The 20851-nt window shown below is 35.1% G+C and overlaps 1 protein-coding gene across 1 annotated transcript in view; it reads right to left on the bottom strand.

The window, feature by feature from the left end:
• Positions 1–20851, bottom strand: part of ADGB (androglobin) — a 108615-nt gene that overhangs the window by 13025 nt on the left and 74739 nt on the right. Inside the window, exons 22-28 of the mRNA XM_048297624.1 lie at positions 19569–19662; positions 17922–18056; positions 16967–17120; positions 13677–13864; positions 11943–12127; positions 4577–4773; positions 3403–3514 (exon numbers count right to left, since the gene is read on the bottom strand). Coding sequence (XP_048153581.1) covers positions 3403–3514; positions 4577–4773; positions 11943–12127; positions 13677–13864; positions 16967–17120; positions 17922–18056; positions 19569–19662 — 1065 coding nt within the window. The remainder of the gene's footprint in view (positions 1–3402; positions 3515–4576; positions 4774–11942; positions 12128–13676; positions 13865–16966; positions 17121–17921; positions 18057–19568; positions 19663–20851) is intronic.

Below are 20851 nucleotides of genomic sequence, written 5' to 3'. Positions count from 1 at the left end.
TGTGGGAGAAACTTTCACAGCTTTGGAGGATAAAAAGGAATATTCCAAAGCATATTTTCTGTCCTGCCTTTTCAAACCTACCTCTACTACCTGGGCTGGGCACTCTATCTCCCCTGCTTTCCTAGCTGGATAGACAGCCTTCTCTTATCAACAGCTTATACTCCTAAGTTAATTTAAGGCAATATGTAAAATACCTGCTGCAGTTAGCATTCAGCACACAGTGATGATTCAGCTAGGGGTTGTGACAGTTGCACAATAAAACTTGTGATCTTATTACCAAAAAAATAAAACCAAAGAACCCCAAAACATAATAGCTGAAAATCCTATACACAAAATGAACCTTAAAGTGATTTTGTTCACACAGTCAAGCAACTGACAATAGTACTAGCAGTTGCAAGATTGCCCGCTAACTGTTCCCCTTTTCCACAAGAATTATGATCTTGAGCTTGCATTTTTAAAAATATTTTACCATTGAAGACTTGCTCTGCAACAGTTCTCAGAAGGAGGAGACAAAAAAAAAAAAAAAGAGAGAGCAAGAAAAAAGAGAGAAAAGACGAAGACCACATAAATAAACTATGTGGAACTTCCTAATTTCTGTGTACTTAGGTTTTCCTGCCTAATGCCTTTTTAATGTTTTGTTTGTGCAATGGGCTCTTTAATGAAACATTTAATGGGATTTCATATATAATAAATATGACTAAGTATTATTCACAAAATAACTTTCACTAACACAGTTCTTTTTACAAGTACAAACATCAACAAATACAAAGTTATCATAGGATCTGTATACCAGAGAATTTATTTTCTTCAAAAATGTTTGAAATAAGTATTTATAATATTGGTGAATATCAACAGTATAATAGCATGGGTTGTCATTTAAAGGGAGACTAGTTTAAAAGACTTTAGCAGATCTTAATACGAAGTTGAAGTATGGTTTTGCCATGATAAATTAGCTTTAATACAAAATTAACTCCAGATGGCACTGTCGGCTTACATGAAAAAGGGATACTTGCAACAGGGAAAATTTGTTGCAGAAATTTTTCAACTGGCTCACTGCAGCATTCTTAAAAATCACATGGTGAGACAATACCTTTTTGGTTATACACCAATATTATTATTATATGAATTTTGTGTCTGACAACTGGTGTCATCAATTTTAAATGGTAAAGGTCAGTTTTCAAACTGATTTAAGACTAGATTAGAAAAAAGATTAAATGTTTGGGTATTCCCCAAAATACTTAACTATAGTAAGCACTCCAGATAAATATTGCTGTTAATAGGGGTACATAAACACTAAGGATTAAATGTGTATTGGTGTTTAAACTTTTTGATCTAGGTTGTTTTTAAACTCTGTTGGTGGCTTAGGCAATCTGTTGGTATCTTTGTATGAACAGAAATACTCAGTTAATAAGAACTGTGAAATGGATTTGGGTTACTCTGAAATGCAGCAATTATGACAGGGCACAAAAATGACACTATTTTAAAATAATCCCAAGAGAAAAAGTGCTTGTTATCACTGACTGTAGCTTAAGTATATTTGAATGCAAATGAGCATCAATTACCATGGAGAAGGGGAGCTATGAACTGGAATACTGCTACCTTGAATTCAACATGAGAATACTGATGACATTGACAAGGTTCAGTGATATGAGCTGAGAACTAGTGAAGAAGCTTAAGAGATGAAGTGACCTCCCTTGACATGCAGCTCTACAGGCCACGGTGAAGCTGTATAAAAAGATACACACCAGTAGCGTGGCGGGTGTGCCAAGTGTAAGTGTCCCTATGTAACCGACTCAGAAGGATAAGAGGATGTAACACGATGTCTATTGTAAGAAGCAGTCTACAGGGAAAATTAAGAGAATAAATGGAATCATCTAGGAAGAAAAGATGATATTGTGAAGAACACAACAAACTACAAACAGGTGAAATCACTAAAAGAGCTGTGTACAGGCCTGTAAGCCTACATGACATAGCTCCTCAACTGCTACTAAAACCCAAGAAATTATATCATATCCATCAGTAATTACTGCTGCTGAATCTCAGTTCAGTCCAGGGTACTAGAAATTACAAAAAAAAGACTTGACCAGACATTTTAAGAGAAATATGTAAATATAGTAAGAAGTGAGACATACCACTAGTAAATAAAAATCAATCCATCCTAAAAAGTTATAGGGTATTAGCAAGTGTATATATATGAGGAAGCAAATACTTTCTGCTTATCACTTCTTTTAAAAATTGAGTTATAGAACTTTAGTATTAATGATACAGAAAATTTACTGAATGGTGGAAAGTAATATTTTAGGTTCTGCAGGAACCTAGGGGTGAGAACACAGGAGAATCAGCTGCCTGTGTGCATGATGTTCTGCACTAGCAGCTGGAGTAGGGCTGCAGCCTCAGAGCTCATAGGGGATGCAGGGGCCAGCTACTGGGCACACTAGGTGTCTAAGTCCAGCTGGTGGAGGGATCCACCTTTATAGAAATATATAGTCTCTCTAGGGGACTTCCATTCTTTCCAGCCAAAGAGGGAAAAGCAGGATGAGGCAGGTGGTACTGTCTGTGTTTGTGTATGTGCTTTGAGTGTCTGTCTGTGATCTGTGAAGCTGGCAATGTGTGTGTGTGTATATATGCATATATATATGTATACACATACATATATACATCGTGTGTATGTGTGTCTATGTGCATGTGCTTGGTGGGATGACATCTTCAGCCTCACAAATAGTTGGACCTGGGAATGTGCAGTAGCAGCAGCCTTGCCTCTCAGGCTGTTGGGTCCAGAGTGATAAACTTTAACATAATTAAGACCTAAATAATTTTGTGTCAACCCTACTGGTAAAAGAAGAAAAAATATGAGACATTTATCTGATTTACAGAATATTGACTAGTATTCTTAAGTGCTTTTAATGTGTCTTGGGCTTGGTTTTTACTGTCCCTTTAGAAATCCTACAATAATCTGTAAAAAACCCAAAACCCTTTAATTTCTCTGTCCCCTTCCTGACTTAGACATACGGACTGTACTTGGGAGCTTTCCTAGTCCTTCCTCTTACTAAATTCTTCTCCTAGCAGTAAGAAGCAATACATTTCCCAAACCAGGCCTTTTTCCACCCTCTTGTTCAGTCCATTTTCTTAGATTATCAGCAGGCATGTTTCTGTTCCAGATCTCTACCTGAAGCTGAACCCTAAGAAGGTGAGTTTTGCGTGTATTCTCTGATTTCCTTGTATTTTGTGAACTGAAGAAGTAGATTCATGCAATCAAGCTTCATTTCTAAGAACTACAGAACAAAAATCTTTGTTGCCTAGTTATTTCACTCAAACAGTGAAAAAAATGTTGCTTGGAGCAATATTTTTTTTTAAATCAGTAACATGGTACATTTAACTAAATATGTACTTAGATTAACCTACCTTTGATTTCATTTTTCTGCATTTCTTTCAGTTCCTGAACAAGCAAAGACTCACTCTCAGTAAGCAGCCAACTATCATGCAACACCAATGCCTCTATTGTATACTGGTGAGACTGTGAAAGAAAATGCAACATGCTGAAGTCATAACAATTACAGCAAGCATTCAAGTCCTGCAGGTTAGCAAAGTGCCAGGTATTGAATTCAGCAAATAAAACATGTTATTAATTATTAAGCTTGCACATAACAGCATTCGCAAGGAGCTTAAAAAATTAATGTTAATTCCACAGATCTTATTTTAATTCCTGTGAAATTAAACAATTACTCATGTGTTTATCAAGTAAAACTAAACTGGGCTATACAATAAGGAGCTACATTCCTGTAAGATTTTCATGCAACTTTCCTATGTATGCCATGTACTAAAACAAAGACATTTGTCTCTGATTTTAAGACCTACTACAGGGCTTTGAGCCCTAGTACTAGCACTCAATAATGCCTTAATGTGAGGCAGAGGTGACAGGGTCCATGGGCTGTTCTTAGGATATTTTGTTGCAATTGAATTCAACTATCAAGAAAAAATCACAGCAGAAAAACATGGGGAAATAGAAAAACAAGAACTGTTTTAGAAAGTATACCTCATTTCTGTAAAATAGATAAACAATACTAAATGACATCAAGAAAAACCCATTGTTTGACATTACTCTCTGACAAACTTGGCTTGAGTAGCAGATATTATGTGTCTGTTACTAACGTTTCCAGCTGACTGGAAATAGGTGTTTCTCTATGCAAACCATTACAGATGGCCTTCTATAATATCATATTTCAAAGAAAGCTCATATTGAAGCATCAGAACTTTGATTTCTGGCCGTTTCTGATCCTTATGTGAAAGTTATACTATACTTGTATTGGATTTGCCAAATGAAAAACATTTAAAGATAGAGTAAATCACCTTGATATGAAACTCCCTACTTATTTAGTCATTCATACATGTACATTATCCTTTTTTCATCACCTCATTCAAAAGCTACCAATAATCTTAATTTTGGACTCCTTGTTCTTGTCTCAGGATAGAAAATCTCCACATGTACCAAAAGAATTAGCAATAACCCTTCACTCTTTGTTTGCTGTTTGTTTGCTTTTTTTTTCTTCCCAAATCCCAGTGATTAATAATCTCTTACTTGTTGTGGGCTTCCAACATTATTTTCAAAGTTTTCCAAGATGAAAGATTTATCTATTTTTATCACTGGAGCTTCCTGTACAAGGTCTGACTTGGAAGAACTTTTGCTGTTCTTTAATGAATTATTACTTGCTTTTTTCAATTGTCCAGTTTCCGATCCCTTCCTTGTACTACTTTGAATAATCTCTTGGTTTTTTACTGCAAGATGACAAAAAAAGGTCCAGAAATTCTATTAATTACTGGTATGAGGTAAACAGATGCTCCCAGAAAGTATTAGAAAGAATTAACATAGTCCATTTTCTCATACTGAACTGTACTCACAAGGTTCCAATTAAAATTATGCTTATTCCAAATACTACCCTGATTTCATTTTGCATGCAAATCACAAATATCTTCAAAGTAAATAATGAGAAATTTGAGACTGTGTATATATGAGTGTTGTTACTGTTTATAAACCATATAATTTCTTCCCCTCAAAGTCCATGCTTCTTTCCTGCACCAGACACCACAACACTGTGCTATATCCATATTACAGAATATGGATAGCCTTGTGCTCCCCACGATGGGATCCCTTTGTGGCTAACCTAATTTAACAAATTGTGTAAAACTGGATGAAGGGAAGAGGTGCATTGGCCACAGTTCTGGCAGTGCCTACCCTTACAGAAGTCTCTTATCCAATCTCTTTGTGTCAACCTGACACAAAGATCATAGCTAACTTGAGCTAAAAAAAAGCCAGTCTTGAAAGGAGCCATAAAACTATTTGTGATCTGCCATTTATCAATGTATATCATTTTCACCTAAGGAAGATGTTAATGTGGAAAAACTGTGAAAACAGGAATGTTCTAAAGAAGGGTTGTCACAGAAATATCAACTCAGGAAACATAAATTTGTTTTCATTTCTTGCCATTGAAATTTCTTTTGCCTGCTTGTCTACATAGAAAGTAAAGAGAATTCTAAAAGTGAACATCTCATAGAAAATTGAATAAGGACATTCATAATAATTCCCCTCTGGGGAAGCAGCTTCACCTGTGTTACCCTAACAACAGCTGGACCATCAGCTGGGAATGAGATATCATTTTGACTTCACTGAGGACAAGAGGCTTTACTCTTCCCAGGGTTTATTGTATAAACAAAGGATGATACTGTGTCATTGCAACACCTCAAAAGAAAAATGCACAATTTCATGTGTGTTGATGAAACATCCTGGGAAATTCACAGGAGGTGGCAGGACAATCAGACCAGATTCAGCAAAATTTACTTGTGGTATGTCAAAATATAAATGCCCTATCAGAGGTTTAAGTGTGCCCCTGGAAACTCAAATGGAGTCAAGAAATATTGTTTCTTATGAAAGTCAAATGCCATGGATTATTTCCTATTGCATCTTTCCTCTGCATAAGTCAGTGCTTCCTTGTTCCTAAGAAAAGCAATAGAAGTCAGGAAATCAAAGGAAGACCTTACTGAGATGGTCTCTTAAAGAGGTCTCAAACTCCTAATCACAAGTTATGAGTTGCTCTTCTGCATTGCATTCAGAATCTTTAGCATCAGAGCTATCCCTCTTGCTGTCCCTGTGGCAAGGAGGCCTGTGAGAGAAATGTGAAGAAAGACAATACTTGGTTTCTTCTAAACCATTTTTTAGAGTGCTGCAGCTCCAGGGCTGTTATTTTGTAAAAGGCATTATGCCTAAGTAAGCCTGTAACTGTGGAATAGTTTCTCACTCAGATGCTGCTGAGCTTTCCAGGAATCAGTTAACTTCCCATGCTGTGAAGGTGAAAGTAGACATAATTCACAATGGTTGGATTATTAGGTCTTTCATCAGAAGGATCCAAAATCATGAGGCTTTCACTCAATAGAAGTGCATTTGGATGAATAAGAAACAACATCCAAAGAGCAGAATCTTGAATATTCTACATCTGCAAGAAAACCTGCTGCAAAGAAACAATTTGTATTCCAGATGGAAGAAAATGAAGACATTTTCTAATTGGGTAAATTGCCTTTAGGTTACCATTTGCAATATTTGCATAAAGGTTTCTAGTCAGGAATGATCTTCAGTGCCTGTCCAAGCACTGTTAGCAAGGGCCAGTGCAAATAATTTACAAAAAGGTAGCTTTAAAGCAGTGACGCCACCTAGATGTACTCCCTTGGAGTCAACAGAGAGGTAAGCTCTGCTCCAGGTGTTGTGTCGAGGTTTTAGGAGATGTGTACTGCCCTCTGAAGGAGTTTACCTCTACCTATCAAGATAGGTGGAGTTCAAGGGAGGCTGTATTCCTTAGGCTACAACTGGCTTTCAGGAATGCCTCGCTATCCTCCTCTTCTCTCTCTCCTAAACCTGAAGAGCTTGAGTATTGAAAAGTTCTATAATGATTTTCCCAGAGGGAGATCCTGCCATGAAGATATCTCAGAATGATGGAATCCCCCTTAAGACTCATTCTCTTTCCCTTGCAGGAAAGATCACTTGGAAAAGCTTCCCAAAATACATACACAGCCAACAATTCTCGCAATGGTCACCAGGTAGTGCTGTAACACCAAATTAGTTTTCTTACTACATACAAAAATATGTATATGTCACTCTTGGTTTTCCTAAGTTCTGACTAGAAAGAACTCCTACCTACGTTGCTTCCAGATTCAAGCAAATATCTGAAAGATATTTTGATACTTTGTGAGAGGATTATATCAGACTGTTACTGTGGAAAATGAAAGGATTGTGAACATTCACTTGCCCATCTGTGCTTATGCAACTGCTGTGCTTGTATCAACAAAACGAATTGTGCTTGCAGTGTGTGTCAATATGTAACTCCTTTATTGTCAAGCAAATTTTCAAGGTCAAAGTCATCTGCTACATCTCAAAAGAGGTAAATATATTCAAAATCAAGTGGTTTAATGTAGGTTTTGAGCTGTGAAAGACATTTATAGAACAGCTGTGACTTGAGATGAATTAACAGGCTGTGGGTGGGCAAGAGAGATAATGTTTTATTGGTGATGCTTGCACAATAATGTCACTTAAGAGGACTTCTGGCAACACAGTGATCAATTCTATGAGAGGCAGAACATGTGTGGTAGTGAATAAGCCTCAAATGTAGGGACTGTATCTGTCTTAACTAACAAGTTTGATGCCAATGGTACAGCAGTGTTTTCTGGTTATTCCTATGCTGAGAAAACACACTTTTTTAGAGAACAAAGAAGGAATCTTGTTGTATTGAATGTCAGTTGTACAAATCTCCCCCTGAATTTGGCATCAGTGTTTCTGAGTGTTTCTATACTGTTATAGTACAGGCCATAAAAACACTTTTGACAATAGCAAAGAACCATGCTTTTACAATGCCATAAACTGAACCACTACTGAACCTAGAGACACTCAGTAGGTTGCATAATACAATACTGTCATATTGGTTATACTGAGTACATTTCACAATATTTTCATTTTGTTTGGATGCTATGAAAGATTCTACACAAAGTATATTCTTTGTGATATACAGGATGTATATTAATAGGAAAAGAACTTCAGTGTTAAGGCCAGTTGGTCTAGTATCATAAAAATAAAAGTAATAGTAAAAAACCAACAAACAGTGACAGCTTCACAGTCATTCATTCATTCAATGGTAACTCTCTATATATTCACACACACTTAAAGAGCATCAGAATATTCATTTCAACTTCAAATATAGTCTAAAATCATAACACAATTTTATGGCTGCCACTGCTGAATAGGCCCTGATACAAAAACCTCACTATTTTCAATCAGGTTAATGTAACAGGTATTTCACTGAATAATTCATGATGGATTAAAATAATTCTAAATTAGCAGAAATTATTTGTATCACAGCACATTAGAGCTAGAATGTGTGTGTCTGATTTCTAAGGATATTTTGCAAAGTTCTCACATACACATCCTGGTAGACTGGCAAAGGCAAAATGCCCCTTTTAGTTATTCTGCCCCATCCTCTCCCTTCCAGCATCTGTTGGAACCCATTTATCTTCTCTGTCACTTGATTGTGCCTTTTAACTTATTTCAGTTCTTCAGATTATCATCTTTGCAGCAAGACAGTTTCCTGAAAGTAAGTTTCTCCTTCACGTTACTGAGGGTAACTTGGCACTGCCACTATTGTGATACTGATCCTAAGATGAGCTATTTTATACGTTCCTGTTTCTATTTCCACCAGTGTACTATTAAATTTACTATTCCACTTCCATATTCAAAAACCAGTAACCAAAAATAGCTACTTGGTAGCTGATCTTGGTAACTCAGAAAGAATCATGACAGCTTCTCTATAACTTCCTTTAAAACCCTAATGTTTTCATCTGAGGAATTACATTTTAAAAGCATGGTCTTCATAGGACTAAATTTTACATTTCTGGTCATAACAAGGTGCAGTTGAGACAGAAATCAAGATGTTTCATAAATATGATTAAATAAATTATTTTTTCCCATAAAGCATTTGAATTTCATATTATACATTATTCTAAAGCATCATGTTTGGAAACTCCATAGTTCAAAATAGTGGAGGTGAGCAGATGAAATATAATGCTATTTTGGGCTTTAGCAAAGCAATAATGCAGTATTTCAGCATATTGTCTTTGCCTCAGGTTCTCAATATGCTCAAATAGGGAAACTCAGGTTTACAGAAGATTTATTGTTTAGGAGTCTTCATAGAAGAACTGAAGACTTTAGTATCTTACATATCTTATGTATAGTAGTGTCCATTGAGAGTACAGTAGCAGACTTGTTTGCTTATAAACATCTGTTTCATTTAAGCAAACTTGTAATTCTTATGAAGAATTAATTTCAAGATTGAAACACATAGCTACAACGAATAATTCAAAATAGTACACAAATAAACTGGAAATCATTTGATTAAGAAATGAGGTGTATAGAAAACAGGAAAACAAATGAAGATTATCGAAGAAGATGGCATGGCAGTAGCCTCTAAAATCTATTACATATAAGAAGTGTAATGGAGGCAGGCAGAAGATACTTAATTTTTGTTTAAAGTTACCTGAGCACTACAGGGACCATTGCTGAAAGTATGTCTAAGAATTATGTACCTCATTCAACTGTACTTATTGGTTTTGAACAGTAAAGTTAAACAGCACTTCAAAATCAAATGTCAATCCACTGGCCGAGAGTACATTCAGATGACAAAACCTTCATTCCAGTTTTGTTCTAGTTTTTAGCAGCCCATCCACAATTTCATCAAATCATAAAAAATGCCAGTAACAAATGGCCAATAGTGTCTGATGGTAACTCTTTTGAGTACTGAGTCTGGCAGACCTCTAACTTCTGAAAGTCTGGAAATGAAGCATGAAAGAGGATGTCGGGATAACCTAACTACCCTCTGGAGTGAACCTGAAGTTTTAACACTACATCAGAGGGAGATGATGGCAGACTACTGCTAAAATCTCAAGCTGAAGGATCTCTAAGTCCATTTGTAAATCAATACTTCCTTAGTGGGACAGCACATCCAAGGAAACTGGACTATTTCTGTATCATTAAGAAAAAAACCCCCACAAAACATAAGCCACAACTACTAACTGATATCACAGGATCACTGGAGGCTGAATGCTCCTGGAAGAGGCTGGAAGACACCTCTGGAGATCATTTAGCTCAATCCAGTGGCTAAAAGCAGGTGTAGTTAGGGCAGGCTCCTCACAGCCAGATCCAGTTGGGTTTTAATAATCTTCAAGGATGAAGACTCCAAAACCACTCTCTGGGCAGTGATTGACACATTGAGAGTAAAAATGAAACAATTATTAAAAAAAAAAAAAAAAAGCAACCAAAACCAAAAGAACAGTAAAATCAAACAAACAAAAAGACAAAACAAACAAAAAGAAAAAAGAAAGGAGAAAGAAAAGAAAAGAAAAGAAAAGAAAAGAAAAGAAAAGGAAAAGAAAAGAAAAGAAAAGAAAAGAAAAGAAAAGAAAAGAGAAAAGAAAAAAGAAAAAAGAAAAAAGAAAAGGAAAAGAAAAGAAAACCCCCTAAACTGAACAACCATGCATGCCAAATCACCTTTTCTAATGCTTAAACTTATTTCCTATATTTCAGTTTCTGCTTATTGCCTCTTGTCTTGTCACTGGGCACTGCTGAAAAGAGATTGGCTGCAATTTCTTTCTTGCCTCTTCTCCCAATATTTACATGGTGCCAGATTTGGGCATGCAGTAGATTCAGAATGTTAGTTTTCTGGACTACAGAAGGTCACTTTTAACTGATGTCAGCTGGATTTTTGTTAGGTACCATCACTAGTTTCAAAGTACTTAGAGAAAGTACATGGATTTTAGCATACTTATGAAAGGTGACCTTTAAACACACACTGATTTTTATCACTAAGAACTGAGCTGACAAGACTGCAGTGTAATGAATGGCAATAAAATACAATAAAATAAAATAAAATAAAATAAAATAAAATAAAATAAAATAAAATAAAATTACATTTAAAAAATAAAATAAAATAAAATAGCCTGACTTTGAGCAAATAGGCTTCTCAGATTCAACTGTTCAGCCAAAAGTGTCTAAAGTGTTTGCTGTAGTTTTCAAATTCATTTGTTACAAATGAAATTTTGTTTAAATTCAAGTGTTACTGAGAGTTTTAACTTTTTCTCAGTATTTAAGTTGCTATGGTAAAGAACTGACAAAGTATAATGGGCATTTATATCTTCTGTTGCAACTTTCCAAGTCTGGGGCAAGTGGCTCTTACTTCAGTGCCTCCTATTTCCATGAGTATCATTTCAAGCTGTAGCAGAGTGAAAAATTGAGAGTTTTTCTTAAGGATAAATATTACAACATTTATTAAAGAGTCTTTTACCTGGTGCTCTGGGGCTCCTATGACGGATAAGAAACCAATAAAATGTGTGCTTCTGCTCAAAGGACTGAGGCTCAGGATGGTGCATTTAGACCACAAGGCCCAGTGCAATCTGTGAATTATCTACCATGCCTCATGGTCTGAGCATCACTTTCCTAACAGCCAAATTTTTGAACTGTAAGATCAAACAAATAGTTGCAAGATATTGAAAGTAAAATATATTTCAATTCTTGAGGACAAGGCAAGTATATGCATACAAATTTTCAGCTGAAAAGCTACTTCACTATCCACGAAACTCTTTACGTAGTTATAATACAAGACCAAAAGGCAGATGAAAAAAATGGGGCTGGAGATCTTATTTCAATCAATAATTTCAGTAACTTTCCTCAGTGTTGAGGGCCAAGGATTTCTGTTCATTGCTCAAAAATGTAGCTGATTTCACTCAATGTCAAAGCAATTAGAGATTAATGAAAAGAGCAGGAAAAAATAGTGTTTTCTGTGATTATCAAAAGTTTCTGTAAGACCGTATATCATCCAGTGAATAAAATTATCAAAAATACAGCATACAATACTTACAGTAGGAGCTCGGAAGTGATTGATTACCCCAGAAATTAAAAACTGGGATGACTGCATTGCCCTTTCCAATGACACTTGTAATTTCCTTCTCATTATCTAGGACTTGTAGTTTAATGAACACATCTGAATTAGAGGTTTGTACCTGCAATGTAGCAGTATGTGGTGCTGTGACTTTTACAAAATACCTAAAGAGGAAGAAAAAAATTATAGCAGTATAACCAACTATACCTGATCATTCTTTTTTAGGAAAGTACCTAAATGTTGTGCTGAACTGGAAGCAGACAATTAAAATTGAGTCCTGAATCAACTGTTTTCCTGGAATAGGATGGGCTACGCTTCCTGTAGTGAAGTTTAGTGCAGTGAATCAACAAACAAAGCAACTTCTGCTGCTGAAAAAAAGGGGTGGTCTAGCTTTTTTCCACTACCTTATCAAATGTCCAAATAGGCATTTAAGCTCCTACTGTACTTTTATTTGTTGAATAACATTAGCCACATTAGGGAACTGTATAATTAAAAAAGTACCTGAGGAAAAAAAAATAATTATTTGCTTTCAAAAGGGTGGAGATATCTCCTTTGATAGCAGCAGCTACTTTGGTCAGCTTAAAAGACTGTGACATTAAAAACCTGTAAAATAAGAGCTTGAGGACAAAATTTAAATAATTGTTGTGACCCATTGCTTTATGCATTATATGCTTTTTGTCCATAAATTCCAATTGTTATGACTAATGTCACCAAACAAGCAAAGAAAAAAATCCATCACCCTGACTTCAGCACATTTGGAGCTAAAAATATGTAACTATCTTAAAATAATATTTTTTAAAGAATGGTAACATCAGAAGGGAGAAAAGAATGAAAATCATCAAGAAAGAGAGTTTTACAAAATTTCAGTGCATTTGTTATATTTCCATTACATGCTTTCTTCATTTATACTGAAAGTGATTCCTTCTCTTAAAGAGACCTCTATCTCAAGAATAATCCATTGGTTTGAAATATTGAAAAAAGCCTTCAGGAATCAATGTAAAATATTTTAGAATTAACCTTCAAAATATACACATTTAATCAGCTCTAAGCACAGGGCCTGTTGTAGTGCAGTGTGTAGTTCTTTGTGTAAAAACTTCAGTATAGCAATTTAGTAATGGTCAGTTCTGAACTCAGAAGGGATTTTAATGAACTTTAATCAATAAAAAGGGATTAATAAAAACCAACTCACATTTTTATTAAATGTATTCTCCTAAAAGAATCAGCATGCTAAAATAAAACATATACAAATTTTTCTGCCAATACTGCAAGATGGAAATTAGTCTCATATATCAGGAAAAAAATGTTTTATTCCTGTAATAATTAAAGCTTTATCTCCATAGTTGAGAAAAAAATCAAATTTTATGTCTCTTCTGCACCTGCAAAATCTTGATTTTAATACATATTTAATCCCCAGAAGTACTATGGAATTTCAGTAATTGGCATATGGAGAAGATTGATCTTATAGAAATGCAAAATATTGAATTTTGATTTTAAAGCTAAAGTTTGTGTACTTCACACCTGTTCTTCATTAAGCAGTGGCAATATTTCACAAAATAACACTTTCACTAATCAAATGTTAAATTTCATAGCCCATAAAATTCTGATACTTGCATCAATATTCTCCTCTTCTAAGAAAGAGGAAAGAACACACTTTTCTGGAAGGGATGACCCATATAAGAACCAGAATTTGTTCATTCTTCTCTCAGTATTTACCTAAACAGTAGAAACTCATCGTTGGGGATGTAATACTCCTTAAATTGTTTAGTAGAATAGATATTATTTACAGCCTCACGAGAGAGAAATGGAAGTGGACTCTGGGAACTGATGAAGCGGAGCTTCCATTTTCCAGCTGCCACAGGTTGGTCACCAGTGTGTGCTTCAGCCACAAAAGTGTATCCTTTCTGAAAAGGGAAAACAAGCCATTTTTATGTGGCAATAACACTACTCAAAATGCACTCCATGACTACAGGCAATACACTTTTTGTCCATTACACTTATTAATATAATAAGATGTCCTTCATCAGCAAGAATATTACAACTCCAGTCTATTCTAATCTATGAAGCGTCTCTAATTTTAGCAATTTTTATTTTGCAGAAAGTTACATAGCAAGTTAAATACAATTTCATCTAACTGCAAAGCTGGCAGGTGTTTTTAGGGGCAGACACAACCAATGCCCTGCAGTCACTTTCTAACCAAATTATTTGATGATCTAAAATGCTCCTTCATGCTTAGGCAGTGCGAAAGTAGAGGTGGATGAGTTTGCTGCATGGAAACTTAGAGATGAGATTACTTTGGTCTTCAAATCTGAGGTTAAATTAACATTTACCCTAATTCAATAATGCCATTGCAGGTAAAGCATGAAATTCCAAGATACTATTCTTATTTTTGTGAAGGTATTGATTTAAGAAAAAATATTCTAGTTTTAGAAAATGCAAGTAAAAAAACCCACAAAATGTAACACACAATTAATAAGGCTGGTGCAGATTTAGGTGCTCTTTGTGAATCCTGAGAATAGGAATATAAGGAGCCAGGATATAACACAAAAAGTTTCAAACTTTGATAGATTTGTATTTGTGAAAATGAAGGTAGTATGAATGTGATTACTTGAAAGGCAGGGGCAGGGAAAAGGGATATAAGGAGTGCAATGGCCACTTGTAATGTTACAGGGGAACTCAGAATTAAGTCCCTTCTTCATGTACTCTGAATAGTCCTACTAACTCCCTATTTCAAACATTAAAATGTCATGTTCCACCCAAGAAATAGTCCAAATGAAAATTCTTTGAAAGGTTTTAGCTCTTTTAGTCCTCTTCTAAATTCAGTTTAAAGAAACCAGCATTTACCAGCAAAAACAGCTTTGTTGAAAAATCCTTATAATAAATAGGGTTGTGATTTTAGGGCTATCCAATAATGCAGGGCTGGGACTCCAGGAATACTGAATATTTAGAATGAAAGTAAAATAAATTATTCATTATTTCAATTTGTGCAATTGTAGCTGTAAGGCACTTTATAACCTTTAATCACCACAAGGTAACAGCAATCACTCAGAGTAACCATTCAGGAGAACTCATTACTTAAACATCTAGTTAAGCATAGAGTCACAGGCCCCTCTGTTCTTATCAAGTACACCTGGAAACTGAGAAGGATTTAGCCAGATATTCAACTGCTTTCTGACAGCATGGGGTGCATGAAAAGAACAATTTCTCTTGTATACCTATTTATAAAGATAATGTTATATAATCTTAATGCTCACTATAAATATCCAGAAAATTTAGACTTAGGACCAAAAGTTTGAGTGAGCACTTTCTGAGTACTACGAGCAATTAGCACAATAACTGAATTTTGTGTCTGGTAGGAAGATCAAGTCACTACTAAGAAATAAGAAAATAGATCTCAACAACCCCAAAAAAATTTATGTCTCTTTCTTAAAAAACCTTCCAGAAGTTTCACTACTTACTTTGATATCTTTTTACAATTCACTGTCTCTAGAATCAGAAAGATTTGCTTTCTAATATACCACCCAAACTAGCTTTATGGCAAAGTAAGATGATTCCCTTATGTCCTTCTATTACTAGTCAAGACAAATAACTGAGCAGTGTCCTTGCTCAAACAGGCTTCTATTTTCTAGACTAAACATGGTGGTAGTGATGATTTCTTAAACTTATCTATGTAGGTCAGCTGCAGCTCGAGTGCTTATCTCTATCCTTTTCTACAATCAGTTCAAAAGACTTGTGAATAATAAAAAGCATAGAATTAAAAAAAGACCACCAAGAACTAAACCAAATTCAACTGTATCTAGCAGTGGAAAGAAAACACCACAAAATAAGAAAATTTAATGCAACCCCAAAAAATCCAAATGCTAAGCAAGTAGCCAGTTTCTATTTAGGCTGTAATGTCTGCAAAAAGAAGACAGACTTTAGTGCTAGTGTGCAGATTTAATCTTTATTGTCAATCATTCTGAAATGAACTTTAGTGTGTTCCAGGAGTGTCTCTGCAGCAGTGAAACAGTATCTGTTGACAGGACTCTTTTTTAGCTCTGTTGTAAACTGCTGAGTCATAGTTTTGAAGCAGAACTGGTAGGTGTATTTTTTTTAAAAAAGGGACTTTTTATGTAATAATACTGACATTTAAGAATTCAGGCATACTGTATGATTTCTTGCTTGATGTATTACATTGGTGACTGTTTTTTACAAAATACTGTAATAAAGAAATGTAACAGATTAAAATAATACCATTGTATTCTGTGTTTGCTAATTGCAAAATGTCTTGTCAAAGTATCAACAGAGCTTTCAGAAGCTTGTGCAGGTCCACTGAAACAATAAACAACTATTAAGAAATAGGAAGAAGACAAGCTAAATTGTAGAGTATAAGGTTATATTCTTACTGAGGAACTCAGGAGCTCATTGATTGAGAAATGAAATAAGAACAAGTAGAAAAATACAGCATGCCTGCACAACTGTGTTTTAGTACTCTAAAAATCACTCTTTACTGCTATTAGCCACATTTAATATTACAAAATATAAACCATTAGTTTAGCAAACAATAACAGAAATGTTGCTTTAGGAGGGGACTTCTTCAATAGGGAAGAACAGGAATCCAATATAAGGGCCATTTTCATTACTAATTGACAATCATTGAGGCTACTGTGCTGTACCCATGGGAAGAAAGGATGGACACTTATCATTCCTTGTTCAAAATTTTTATGGCCACAAGTTAAACATTGGTTCAAAGTTTACTGTGCTCACTCACTGTTACGCATGATAAAAGAGAAAAAAAACCCATAATAATAGCAGCTGGAAAGACGACAGAGGAGAGAATAATCAAAAGTTCAGTAATAAATATTTAGCACAGAGGCAGGTCAGTGATGGTCTCTGTTCGAATTTGCTGATAAATAAGGGTGTACTTTTAAGTAGAACACTAAGAAACAGATAAAAATCTCCACAGAATCTGGGCACTTGTTATTATTTTTAAAATTATACTTTTCACAACAACTTCTTGCATTTACCTTATTTTTGGGATAAACATGAGGTGTGACTTTGAAAAAGGCATGTGGCATTTCCTCCTGTGTGTCATTATCAAGAACATGAAGTCTACAGGAAGGGATAGTGGTAAACACCTTTGTCAATACAAGCATGTCTTCTGGGACAATAAATATTTCTCTAAAAAAATATTTAAATTATATCAAAATTATTTTCACAAATAAAAGGATATGTGCAGCACAAATCAAAAATATTGTCATGGTTTAAGTCCAGCCAGCAATTAAGTACAATGCAGCTGCTCACTCACTCCCCACACCCAACCCACCCGAGGGAAAGAATCAGAAAGAAAATATAAATTTCATGTGTTAAGAACAGTTTAACAATTCAAACAAAATATACTAACAAATATACTAATAATATTAATATTTTTAATGATAAGGAGAGGGAGAGAGAGTAACAGGACCCAACAGAAGAAAGTGATGCACAATACAATTGGTCGCCACCCACTGACCAATGCCCAGCCTGCTCCTCAGCAGTGATTAGCCCCCTTCCAGGTAATTCTCCCCCAGTTTATATACTGAACATGACATTCTGTGGTATGGAGCATCCCTTTGGCCACTTCAGGACAGCTGTCCTGGCTGTGCTTCTCCCAGATTTTTGTCCACCTCCTCACTGGCAGAGCATAAGACACTGAAGTCCTTGACCTGGGGTAAGCACTCAACAACCAAAACATCTGTGTGTTATCAACATTATTCCCACACTGAATCCAAATACACAGCACTGTACCAGCTACTAACAAGAAAATGAAGAAGAAATGAAGAAGAAAATGAAATTTGTTCCTGCCAAAGCCACAACAAGTATACATCAGAATTTAAGGAAAGCAGACAGATAAGAAGTAAGTTTTTAAGCAGGTTAGTGTAAAAACACAGTGTATCAATACTACTTCCCCATAGGAGTTGTATAGGGCTCTGTGAAACTCACCTGAAAACCAGAAACCATGCATTTGGTGGTTGATCAGCATATGTTACTGCATAGTCAGTGAAATATGTCTTACACCATTCATCTTCATAACAAGGAAACTTTTCAACTGAATTACAGTTTCTTTTAAACATTTCTCTGGAAAGCAGAAAACAAAGACTTTAATCAGGATGGCATTTATATATATGCTGACTTTTACTTATGCTGATCATGAAGCATAAGTACTTTGTACATGAATGTAAAACAACAACATAAAATGTGTTACTAATGTTTCTCTAGTAGCTGTTCACTCTTAAATAAAAAAAAAGAATAATGGAGGGATCAGCTCTTTCAGACCTCATGGCAAATATATGCACATATTTCTGTTCATCAGTCTACCCATGACTATGGCTGCTTCTAATACCCCAAAATGTTATGGCTTCTACAAAACTTTACCTCATTCTTTTTCTTTTTTTTTTTTTTTTTTAAATAAATATCAGTTAGCATAACTGAGTTGTCGTCTTAAAGCTGTGGAATCATTAGGAGATGAAAATGCCCTTATTTAGTTTTAAAACTTTTGGGAACAACAAAGGAATAAAAGCAAAACTTATTGGCCAAGGCACTAGATTGTTATGTTAAATGGAAATCTGTCAGCTGCTAAAAAAACATTAAGCATAAGTACATTAGCATGATTTTAACACTCAAATGTATCCCTCAGGACAATGCCTATGAACCCCGTAAGTTTCAAAAGTCTGAAGGCAGACTGAAAACTGCATCTCATCCTTGCTGAGGTAGAGATGCTGCAAATCTAAAATGCATGGCTAATACTTAAAACAAGGCTGTGGTTGCAAAGTCCTGATCCCATCAATGTACACAGATTTTACAGGATTAGAAACACTAAAAAGTGATATAAAATTATACCTGGTGTGAGTGTTGCTCAAATTGCTGCTTATAAGGAGTGAGGATTTATATCCACAGGCAGTAATTATTGTCAGTTTGCACTCCTCATCTTTGGAAGAATTGATTTACTGCTAGATCAGTTGTGTGAACACTTGCACAGAGATTTTTGAAGGACTTAATGGAAATATGGGATCCCCAAAGGGTGTCATGCTTGCAAATGATTTAATGAACACTGTTGAAATTAGAATAGCTGTCTTTTCAAAAGCTGTAATAAAATACCAGGGAGAGAATCTACCTAGAAATACATCTACTTGCCTTCAAGCAAATGCAACAAAAAAGTCCCCATATGAGATAATAAACTGGTTACAGTTAAATAGTATAGCTATCTCCTTTCTTATGTTAACCACAATTCCTTAACAGATAGCACAAATCAAAAAGTTTCTTTAAAACAACTGGTTAACTGTTTAACTAAGGAATCAGTATCAGATCTATCCTTATGGAACAGCCTACCAAATACTAAAAAAATTAAACACAGGGAAAAGGTAATATTCTATCTCAAACTGTAGGAAAAAATCTGTAACATACCTAAAAACTAGATTTTACTCATGTAGAGTACATGGAATAAAGCATAGCATATATTTGGTAAAAACATTTCATCCCTTCCATCAGGGTTTTGTAATTTTGACACTAATAATACCCTTACTATGTTTATTTTGTGAAATAGGAGTTTATGACAATTGCCTGCAATAAAATAGTTTATTGCATGATTACCTTAACAACGTTACAGCACACTGTTCAAAATTTAACTCAATCACAGTCCATAGGTTTTTCAAAGTTTCTTCAACATCAGTGTTTTCTTTAGTATCTAGAGATAATAAAATAAGTTAGAAATTATAACATCCAATTTTTTTATTGTTCTAAATTACACCTGCCAAATACTTTTGAAAAATGCCACTTGCACAAGTAAATTGCCTTATTTATTTGGAGTTTTACAGAAGTCTCACTGAGCTGAAAACTGTTTTCTCCTTTGACAGAGTATATTCCATTCATCATCATCTTTGTACTTTTCAGCACTCCTACAACTGCAAAAATGATGCGATCAATATTTTCTCCAGTTTACAGTTTTTTTCACTGTAACATGTTGTAGTGATATGTGGCAATCTCTGGCCTCAGAGAATAGGCTATTTAACTCCCAGCAACTTTCATCTGCAGATACCAGGAAGGGGTAGGGATATACCTAAACGATCTGTGTAGCTAAAAGGAAAAGAATTGGACAGCTCCAATGGGTAATTCATCCCACCCATGTTGGGTAACTCAGATAACAGGATGTGTTGTCATCTCAAGGTGTCTAATTCTATACACGGAATACAGATGAAGACTAGACTGTTTGATTTTTAAGTTTTCAGTAGTACAACACAAATCTTGGTTTATTCCGACAAATAAACTTTTAAAAATAAATGCCATTTTTTCTAACTTGAGTATGTACGAATTCAAGTCACAATCTTTGGATCTCAGCCTAAAGATCCTGTTACTATCAAATTCCTTTTCTCATGTGGGTACTTAAAGATTATAGCAAAGTCTTTTTTTCATCTGATCTTTCTGACATTACAAGCTAACCTGTAAGTACAAGGCATATATTTAATCCTGATCCTTACAACTCTACTCAGAATTTTGCGGCTGTTATCTATCTTTCTCCCTGTACTGTGGACACTGCACTTGGACACAGTATTCCAGCTGAGATAACAGAATTGCTGAATAGGAAATGTGCTACAAGTCTTGAACTGCTATGCAAGATTTCTCTATCTATATGCATAAGAATGAAGGATAGTGTCAGCACAGTATCTTTGGAGGACAGCATCAGACTTCAATACTGCGTGTGCTCCACTGATTACCCATTATGATGCTTAGGTTCTTTTATGATTTCCTTTACATTTCCAGAAAAAAACCCTAACATTTAGCCCAGCTCTGACCTAAATCTACATTAATGTAAATTCTGGTTTAGTATCTATGCAAATCTAGGGGGGGTGTATCTTTCACACACTTTTAGTATCATA

The sequence above is a fragment of the Corvus hawaiiensis genome, chromosome 3 (genome assembly GCF_020740725.1).
Source record: "Corvus hawaiiensis isolate bCorHaw1 chromosome 3, bCorHaw1.pri.cur, whole genome shotgun sequence".
In the NCBI taxonomy this organism is placed as follows: Eukaryota; Metazoa; Chordata; class Aves; order Passeriformes; family Corvidae; genus Corvus; species Corvus hawaiiensis.
The sequence above is the reverse complement of the archived record's forward strand: the minus strand, read 5'-3'. Positions and strand labels throughout refer to the sequence as shown.